At 29.9% G+C, this 10,841-nt stretch overlaps 1 protein-coding gene across 1 annotated transcript; it reads right to left on the bottom strand.

The window, feature by feature from the left end:
* Positions 1–383: 383 nt before the first annotated feature.
* Positions 384–2,094, bottom strand: LOC110721094 (transcription factor MYB36-like). Its single transcript, XM_021900219.1, has 3 exons — positions 1,753–2,094; positions 1,428–1,557; positions 384–1,355 (listed from the first exon to the last, which is right to left on the bottom strand). Exons 1-3 carry the CDS (start codon positions 1,886–1,888, stop codon positions 560–562), a joined length of 1,062 nt encoding a protein of 353 aa, XP_021755911.1. The 5' UTR covers positions 1,889–2,094; the 3' UTR covers positions 384–559.
* Positions 2,095–10,841: the final 8,747 nt, after the last annotated feature.

Below are 10,841 nucleotides of genomic sequence, written 5' to 3'. Positions count from 1 at the left end.
TAAAATAAAGTCTACATGTAACGCTCTCGAGAATTTTAAACCTTTTGGCTTCATCAAAGATTCAAAAGTCGTTTTTACCTTGAGATCAACCAACTCAAAATCCAAAATCAACAACACTATTATTTCATACGAGTACGAAGTAATTAAGTGGATATCAATTATCTCATATAAAATCAAAATTTTAGTGACTAGCATCCAGGCAACCAAAACTCAAAATTAGATCTAATCTACATTATTTGCACACTACAATTCCATACGTCTTTCTACACCAATAGTAATAATAATAATTACTTCATAACTACTAAAAAACACTTGTCAAAGTTTAATTCTTTAGAAAATAACAATTTTATTAAAAATTCATTACAGTTAATACTTTCACAATATACAAGATCGAAGTGACGATCCAACATCGATCACTTGTTTATCCAAGGCCTCCTACAATTTCCATGAATCATTACAAAGCTCACAAAGATCTATACCTAAATCTTACACCTTCTATAACCACTAATTACAAGAAAATAATAATAATTATAATAACTTAAATTATTAAAATTAATAATTAAGCATAATCTTGGTTGTACAACATAGTTGTACTATTCTCAGGCTGAAGAACAACACTTGAAGCATCCCACCATCCATTGATCCCGTCGAATTCGTTACCGGCCAACTTATCACCACCAAGAAGCTCGTTAAGCTCGGCTTGAAAGCTTAAAACCCTTTGCATACCTGTTGAATACCCTTCAGTTTTCGAAACACTAGTATTATTAGTCATACCAACAAAAATACTAGTCTTGTTATTTTTGTTGTTATTGTTATCGTTATTGTTATTAACAAGGCTTGAGCTCCTTGATGATGCAGACCCATTTAAGCTAGAGTTTTCCAACTCTTCAACTTGCTCCTTACTAATCATACCATTGTTAACATTGTCATCGTCGTTGTCGTTGTTGTTGTTGTTGTAATTGTTGGCTTGTAAGTGTACAAGACTTGGAGTTTGTTGTAAGAAATCAATGTTACTATAATTATTAGGGTACTGGATCATTTGAGGGTTTAGAGATTGGAGGTTATTTTGAATAAGTTTTTCTTGAATAAGGGGGTGTAATTTAGGCCATATAGCAGGGTTATTGAAGAGAGAAAGAGGGTTATTTTGAATCCCTCCCTGTTGGTTTTGAAGTTGCATATGGAGCTGGAGTCGCTCCAGGGCCGAGCTGCTTAACGAGGGCAGCTCGTCCCTGGAACCGTTTTGTTGTTGTTGTTGCTTTCTCCTTCCAAGGAGCTTCTTCTTAAGCCTAGTGTTCCAATAATTTTTTATATCGTTGTCTGTTCGTCCTGGTAGTTGTGCCGCTATTATTGACCACCTAAACAAATAAATTTTTTGAGGTAAATAGATGAGACAAACATTAAGGGAAAGAGGGAGTATGTAGTATTACCTGCTGCCGATGCTAATGTAGAGACTGAGAATGATGTTGTCTTCCTCCTCAGTAAAACCACCATGTTTGATATTAGGCCTTAAGTAGTTCAACCACCTTAGTCTACAGCTTTTTCCACATCTCTTAAGCCCTATAATAAAAAAGAACAATTCAATACATAAATGACAAGAACCAAAGTCAAAAAACACCAACTTTTGAGATAATTTTTCCTAGCTAAAATGTATTATTGTTTCTTTTTTAAAAAAAAACTACTAATTAAGTTGTAATTAAATTAAAATATGCCTTAACAAAGATAATTAAGACGCGATTAGGAATAGATACATACCGATCTTTTGAGGAAGCGCGATCCAATTACCACCGGTGCCATACTTCTCAATGTAAGCCTTAAGCTTAACATCTTCTTCAGGAGACCATGGACCTTTCTTCACATTAGCTTTGTCACAACATGGAGCTCTTCCCATCTTTTTCTCTCTTCAAAATTTTCGATCTTCTTTGATTCTTCTTCACTCTCTCTAACTTTCTTTTTCTTGAATGGTTGTTGTTGATTTTTGCTGATGCTTGTTGTTGGTGTTTATGAAAAAATGGAGGAAGAGAAGACCTTGTTTTATAGGTTGAAAAATGTGACTAATTATTAGGAACATAAAAAGTCTTAAGCATATCTCACCTTCTCCTTTATTTTCATTTTTTTAAATCTTCAAACATTGCATTAAAATAATCTATATAATTATTTTTTCTTCTAGGGTTTGTATGTATTAATTTATTAATTAATTAATTAAACTTTGAAATTTGGATTAGTTAACGTAATAATAGACTAAAATAAGATGACGTACAACTCCTCACTCCTTTAATTAATCATAAAAGTAATAACAATAATTAATTAAATTAAGTATTATATAAGTTTTTTTTTTTTTTTGGTTACATAGTAGTAATCATATAATTAATATAAAAATGCATGGCTTTTTAAGCTTTTGAGTTGTTTATTAGTAGGTAGTAAGAGAAAAATGTAACCTATTAAGTTTGTCCTTAAGTAAGATTGAAAATGTTCCTAAATCTTTTTTGAAATCAATTAGTAGCTGCCTTGTACTGTCTGCTGTATTCATGCTTGCATTCATTGGATGAGTTTAATTTAAAGGATAGAAAGAATAATCCATATTCACAACAGCTCCAAAGTCTAATTAAACCATTTACAAGAATCCAATCCAAGTGATTAAAAATTGCTTAATTTGGGACGCGATTTTTTATATGCTTGTGTTTGTGGGAGCTGTATTGGTATGTTTCAATTCAATCTGTTAAACATACACTGGCCTTGATTCATAGATAACAAGGCAATCATGTTCAATTACGAATCATATGTAGTATTCGAGTTTTTATTTTATTTTTCAATTGAGTTATTGATTCATTCACGAAAAATTTGTATATATTACTATATGCGATGAGAGTATTGAAAATTGACACGCATGCATAGAAAACGCATTTCCATTTTGATGTATATATAATTTTTACCAAAACGACATTCGTTATTGTTATAATGGATGTAAGAAAGATTAATAAAAACAACAAAACATACAATTTACGTGTTGATTACGTTTATTTTATTTATAAATGATCAATTTTTAATATGACGGAAATTGATTTGATATGTTGAAGATAACATGGCCTATGCCTTACTTTTTTTGACCAATGTGGCAAGCCTTAAATTGTAACCATATGTAATATTAATACTATTAATTATAAAACTCTCTATAATCACCAACTTATTGGTCTTACATGTTGACTTTTAATTAATTTTTGTTAAATCATATTGCTTTTAAACCTAGCCCGTACAATTATATGCATATCATTAATTATTTTACATTCACCTTTTTCCTCTTAGTTTGCTTTGCTAAGTCAAAAGTAGTTTAAATTATATTGAATGAGAGATAGATGGATTACTGAATTTATCACGACATAGTACAAAGTTGAAAGATGGTATCTTGGACTAACATTTCCTTGAAAAATGTTAAAAGGACTCTTTAATTGATAATATCGAAACTTATTTCTAATAATGGATCAGAAAGAGAGTAAAAGAATTTACTCCTCGATCATTAACATAGTTGACTCATGTATATACTCTTTATACTTACATTACAGAATACATGTTTTGTAGGATGTCTTTTAATTACTATGACAACCATGATATGAAATTACCAAGGTAAGCTTGATTTAGTGGGAAAGATATTGCACCTCCAGGTTCAATCTCCACTAGAAGCACTTTGAGGGTGGGGATTCCTTACAGTGGCGTATCCAGGATTCTAAGTTAGTGGGTTTGGATTTTTTTTTTTTTTTTTAACTAGAGTAACTAACACGTGCGATGTATGTACAATAGCTAGCTAGCTAGGTTCGGGGAGCTTCAGTTTGGTCATGTGTCACAACTTTAATCTTGAAGGTGTTAATACATTTAAGAAAATAACTTTATTAATTCCAATGATATTTCTAGAAAAAAGAAATTCATTGTATCTCAAAATTAACTTTTACCATATGTGAATGAACCTCTTAATATTAGCTTTGAAAAAGGATGGAATAGTAATCCCTCAAAAAAAAATTAAAAAGAAAAAAAAGAAAAAAAATGAGGATGGAATAGTAAAGAATAATAATAAATATAAAAAGATTAACTTTTTTTAAAAATTAAAAAAAAAAATAAAAAAGGCACTAGCAAGAGTCGAACTGCTGACCTCAAGGGATTGAAGGAGTTAGGTTTACCAGGCCACTTCAATTTAAGAGTAATATGTTGCATGTGCTTTATTTATAACATAGTTTTATTTTTTCTTTTAAACTACCAGATTTTTGGGGCGGATCCAGTGGGTTCAATGAACCCACTTGAACCCAACGTGGATCAGCCACTGATTCCTTACCCTTCCTCTTAATTCTCAAAGTATCTGACCCGTAAATATTAAACCAAAAAATCGTGAGAGTTAAGATTCGGTCAGGGTCAAAAAAAAAAGAAAAAGATGATATGAAATTAGAACCCCCATAAGATAATTTCATGTTATGTACTCTAAAATTACATATTTTCATGGTTACACATAAGACTTATACATTGATTAGAGATCAACTTAAGGTGTGAGACTTCCAAATACTCAATCATTTCATCTCAAAGAATTCTGTAAAATGTTAATCAAAAAGCTCTTTTTATTATGAATAATGGAGTACAAGTAGAAGATATATTGGCAAAACCATACGAAAAGTAATCTGATAAATCCAAAATTGAGGAACATAACTAGTTAACTACATAAGTACCGTTAGGGCGTTGGCTAAAAAGACTATTAAATTATCTTCAAATACTTTTTGAGCATAGGTAGGATTTTAAATGTAAAAGCATAGAAAAATATGCGCAATTTGTGCACTACATTTCTCAGCTCTTTGGGGAAACTTTGTCATACAATTTTACAAATGTACGATAGTTTATGAATGGGTTTTTTAATTAGTTACTTCTAACATTATTTGATGGGAGAGCTTAAGATATTGACAACATGATTAATAATAAAGACATGGGGTAGACGGGTAGTTCAGTTTGATACATACGAGTAAGGGTCTGTTCACATTTATTGAATTGAGCTGAACTGAACAGAACTGAACTGATTGGAGCTGAACTGAACTGAACTGAACTGAACTGATTGGAGCTGAACTGAACTGAACTAAGCTGAAATGAATATTTTATGAGAGAGGGAAATTAAGAGCTGAACTGAACTGAACTGAACTGATTGGAGCTGAACTGAACTGAACTGAACTGATTGGAGCTGAACTGAACTGAACTGAACTGAAATTAAGTAAATGTGAACAGACCCTAATAATGTAGAATCACTTTATAGGTATCTACAAATACGAGAGGTTGAGACACCCTCTGAAAAGTATCATTGATTTTAATCTAGGGGCTTAATTAGGTTATACAACAAGATTGATCCTTTGTCCGATCATTGTTCTAATACAAATAATACTTCCTCCGCTCTAATAATATCGCAATAAGGATGAAATTACGCATCTTAAATCACATTTTATATGTTAAATATCTATAATTGTATAACAGTAAAATTATATAAAGTTGATATTGTGAAAGTATTTTATGAGATGGATCTAACAAGATCCTACGTGACTATATTTTGATTAACGTATTAATCATATTATATGGCCAAACAAGCTAAGAGTGATGAATAGCACAAAAGTCCCATTGTTGCAATATTATTGGAACAAAAGAAGTATTACTATTCCTTTTATTTCATGGGCAAATTTTTTTTTATAATCTAAATTTTGGTCAATTTACTTTTAATAATTTCAACTTTCGTTTATTCTAAACGGAATAATCTCAATTTTCACTTGCGTTTTCTTAACTTGCAAAAACAAACTTTTTTTTGGTCAGGTGTACATTGATAAGCTTAATTAACTTACTACACTCACATCCCCTATAGGGATACTTAGAACTTTCAAATAGTGTAGCTTTATTGAATTCCGAAAAAAAAAAACACTAAGGGAAAAAGGTCGGAAATAGCCAAAAATCTAGAGAAATTTGTCTATTTCCAGCTTATGAAACACTTTTTGAAAGAACCCTAGATAGAAAAAATAGGGAGGAGAATAGGGTTTTAATATTCAGTATAAATTATTAAAGTTTAGTAAAATTAATTTTAATATAGTTCAATTGAAACAAATTAACTTTAGCAAAAATAAGTTAAGTTCAATTCAATTAAAATTTCAGAAGTTCAAATCTTCTACGAAGTACAATTAATACAAAATAAAAATTAAAGACTGTATTTATTTTTTATTTTATTTTTCAAAGGTAGGCAACATGTTTATCTGAGGAAGGAATGAAGGGATAAATTTGTGAAATTCCCTTAATAAAAAACAATCATACCCTACAATAATGTTCTTTTCTTTTGAGCCAGTGATGAAATTTAGCTTATGTTGTTCTTCATTTTCTTACAAGTGTCATTATTGTCCAATTATTTTAATAAGCCCCATTAATATGGCCAAATAAAAGGGAGAAAGATATGAAAAACTAAATAAATAAATTGTATGCCAAGTTGTATAATCCTACTTTACTAAATAAATAAAGTTTTAAAAAAAAATCAAAGCTAGTGAATATTTTAATTCTAGCAGAAAATAACAAAAGGAAAAACCCCAAAACTTTCAAACTTATTTGCACCACTCATTGACCTTGGTTTAAATTAATTTAATACACTAATTTGGACTAATGTTTCTTGGCTAATTAATTATTATTACTATATAAATTACTTAAGGTCAAGAACATATCCCTACATGAAAATATACAAAATAGAAGCTAACAAATTTTAAAAAGCACTCACTCCCACAAATTAACATTTTATTATGTTTGGGTTTTGTTTTATTAATCCTCAAATTGACTCGGATCTTTAGGAAGAATTAAACATGCTTCTGTTTGTCTTTTTTCTAATTCCTAGAATCTATGTTGTTGAGGCTTCTAATTACATCATCATCAAAGACCAAACTTATTAGGTTCTTCGTTATTTTTATTAAATTAATTTAGGAGGCAGCTGGTAGAGGTTGTCTTGATAACAAGATAAGCTTGAAATTATAGTATTCATTTGAATAGTTTTATTAGTATAGTTCAATGTATATTATGTTGAAAATGTAGCCATATAGGAGCTAGGCTTGGGATACCTTATACATTTAAGGGAGTTTGTTTGGGATTTGAGCTTGAGGGATTATGAAACAAGTATGGTGATGAGTTACCTTAGGTAATAATCTTAGCTCGGGAATGTTTCTTAGACACTGAAGTCAAAACACACCTATTTTCAAGAAAAATAAAGAGAACGGGCCTAGAAATTGTACTTGTGGTGCATATGCCTACGTTACTATTCATACAGTACATGCATTGTTAGAACAAAGTTATTATGTTTGTTTTAGTGCGATAAGAGATGGTAATTAAGTATGTCATGACGGCTATGCTTGTGAATTATGACTTCTAACGAGAACATGTACATCTTCCTCCAATCATATTGAAGAATGGGTTAATAATATTCCATTGGTGTAAAAGCCTTGTTCAATATAATTCAACAATGTAAATATGTTAGTACATCAACGAAATTACAATAACGCATATATATACTTGCATGTTGCAAAAAGAATTTTACGTTACACACAAAATTAGAAACTTCAAAGAAAATTTATGTTGATATGAACAAGGCTTATACACCATACTGATGACTGATATTATCTTATGCTAACATATATACATATACTACTTTCATTTCATAATGTTGATTATATTTCTTCTTTATATTATATTATGATCTCCCTTACACATTTCTGACAATTAATATCTTTAATTTTGTACAAGTAAAAATTATATTTATAAAATTTAGATTTTGAATGCTAAAGTTTTAAACAAATGTAACAAAATTATTCTACATTATTTTTTTCTTATCTATGGTCAAAGTTTTCTTATTTTGACTGCATGAGTATAAAACGTAGTACATACATGGTGTAGAATAGATCTATAGATAAACCTGTTATATAAACGATTTGAGATATCAAAAAATTTGACCCTTATCATGCTGATTTCATGTTAAATTTTAAATTTCAAATAAAACACACCGTACACTTCAATTTGTATATCATAATAATCTTATCATTGACCTAATTAGCTTACTACTAAAAGCGCATTTCTCAAAAGAGTTCAACATTTAACTTAAAATCCCATTTATCCGTTGGTGATAAGCTATTAAATCCCTAAGCTAGTGATAATCACGATATTAATTAAGTTTAATAGCATTACTTAATTTGTTATAGTGATAAGATCATATTAATTAAGTCAAAAGGCTGTATATTTCATCACGGAAGTTGACATAGATGCTGTATAACAGTATAAGCTGAATAAAAACAGCAAGTACAGTCCATATTTCCTCAAGCACTCATTTATCATGATGACCTAATCTCTTTATAAATATCTTGGCTCCTTAATATATATTATACTTCTTAGCTAACTTCTAGATATCTTGAGTAGCCTTTTAAGTAAATATTTGTGTACTTCTTTATAAGTAATTGGATAATTTCTTAGTTGAAGTTACTTTCCATACATACAATAATTTGCGCATGTTATTACGCAAGTGAAAAAAAATAGAGAAATATGAGTAGTGAATGTGGGATCCAACTAAAAAAAATACATGCAATAATTAAATTTTTGTAAAAGGAGATATATATATTGAGTTATTGACACCTAGAAGGAAAATAATGAAAGTAAAAAGAGACTAAGGTAGTATCAGAATTAGAATGAGAATTTGTTAGAACTATATATTGATACAAGCTTATGATTTTTGTTTAAATGTACCTAATCACAAATTAATGAACTTATTTGAATTTATTTTCCACAAACTATTGTGTCAGTTCAACTTGATATTTCGTCATTCCAGCGGGTGTTTAATTTGTTGTATACCAATGATCGCTCCCATTGGCGGCATTGTTATTGGCGATGGTATCGTCAATGACAAGAAACTCGTTGATTGTTGATTATATTTGTCCACGATTTATGCTTGGAATGGCTTGATAATTGCTTGAGATTCTCGAACATTTCCGAACATTTTGAAAAATACATACCCAAAAAAAAATAAAATAGATTTGGGTCTTTCTTGTGTGATGTATAATTGTTGAAATTGATTGTCCTATGTGATTGTATGTTGATTTATGAGCGTTTTTTTATAACAAATGCATGTATTTTGGTTGAGAAATGAGCATATTTATGTTGTACCCATGGACTTAGTACAACACCTTTAATGGTGGTTCCGCCATTGTTGACCTTTTTATTATTTTTATAAAATAAATTCTATTGAATTGTCTAGATTATTTCATTTATAATAAGTTGGATGATATCTTCTATTACAGGATGTGATATTATGTATATCGGTTAACAAAATGAACATATTAGCTGACAAATGAAGCATATATATCAACCAACAAACAGAACATAACAGCTAATAAAAGATAAATATCATCTAACAAAACACATCAGCCAACAAATGAAGCATATAAGCCGACAGAAGGATGAAATCAGCAAACAAAATCAAGGTAAGCCAACATATTATACATATCCTCCATCAAATAATATATATCCTCTATTAAGTAATACATATCCTCTAACAAGTTGTACACATCCTCTATCAAATACTATATATCCTCCATCGAATACTACATATCCTTTAATAAACTGTACGTATCCTCTGACAATTAACACATATTCTTCACCAAATACTTCATCATATCCTCTAATAAATTGAACGTATCCTCTATTAAAGATAAGTTGTACATATTCTCTATCAAATACTAGGGTGTCTGCTACTAGTCAAAGTTTGAGGTGTTGGATGCACCCAAGCTATAGTTTAGCTAGGGTGTTGAGGCCAATTTTGCCTTAAAATTTTCTAACCTTATTTCTTAAAAGTAAGTTGAAAAAAAGATAAATAGAAAATAGTCTTGGACCTTGGTTACATAATGCCCAATTGCCAATTAGGGTATGCACATGGATAATCTATCAACTTTTCTTTGATGGAACATCCAAGAGAAGTTATTTCATAGCAAATCAAATTTCGCCAAAGAATTTAATTTGGGAGAGAAAGGTTTATCAACAAACCCAAAAGAGTCAAATTAAAATCGATGTATACATACTAGTTTGTTAAAGACAATCTTGTTTACCTCCCTAGGATTCCCTCTCATTTCACAACAAACTCCTCTAGAACTATACAAGACACAATACCTTAAGAAACAAGCCAAACAATTTGACTTAGGTCTAATAAAATACATAAGGTCCAAGTATTAGGTTAATAATCATCAAATTTATAAATCAAAAGGTACCACGGATTATTATAGACGATGACTTTTTTTTTTATACAAACATAGTTTTTCTTGGCCATGATAATGACCTACATACAATATACTATAATACCTATTAAAAATAACAATGCAAGGATTTTAATTAAAAGAATCATAATCATGCAATTTAAACATTTCAAAAATTCAACGTAAAAAATTGGAATCATGGAATTCAGCAAAAAGTCAACTCGAGTTTAAACAAGAAATCAACAATATATAACTTCATTAGTTAGATTACAAAATCAAAGTAGTATATATTCACCTGCAACAGGGAATATAAATGGGACCATTTGATTGATTTATATTCACCCTAACAGCTCCATATAACTAAGCTTGCACCGGCCAATATGGCGTTTTCCTCTCTTCCTTAAATTATTTTTGCAATAGTAGTAAGTGTTACTATATGCCCTTTGTATACATGTAAAACATACTTTCGCCATTTCTTCTTTAAGTTATGTCTCAATGTGGTGTGCTGTTAGGATATATATCAATGTTCGTATATTATGTTTCATGACTCATGTATATTATAGGAGTTATGACAATAAG

Source organism: Chenopodium quinoa, unplaced genomic scaffold, assembly GCF_001683475.1.
Source record: "Chenopodium quinoa cultivar QQ74 unplaced genomic scaffold, ASM168347v1, whole genome shotgun sequence".
Lineage (NCBI taxonomy): Eukaryota > Viridiplantae > Streptophyta > Magnoliopsida > Caryophyllales > Amaranthaceae > Chenopodium > Chenopodium quinoa.
The sequence above is the reverse complement of the archived record's forward strand: the minus strand, read 5'-3'. Positions and strand labels throughout refer to the sequence as shown.

Bases quoted from the DNA above. Each gene is read 5' to 3' on its own strand.
- LOC110721094 (XM_021900219.1), bottom strand. From the start codon at position 1,888: ATGGGAAGAGCTCCATGTTGTGACAAAGCTAATGTGAAGAAAGGTCCA. The intron at 1,558-1,752 runs GTATGTATCTAT...TTTTTATTATAG, and splicing joins CGCGCTTCCTCAAAAGATCG to GGCTTAAGAGATGTGGAAAA. The intron at 1,356-1,427 runs GTAATACTACAT...TTATTTGTTTAG, and splicing joins TACATTAGCATCGGCAGCAG to GTGGTCAATAATAGCGGCAC.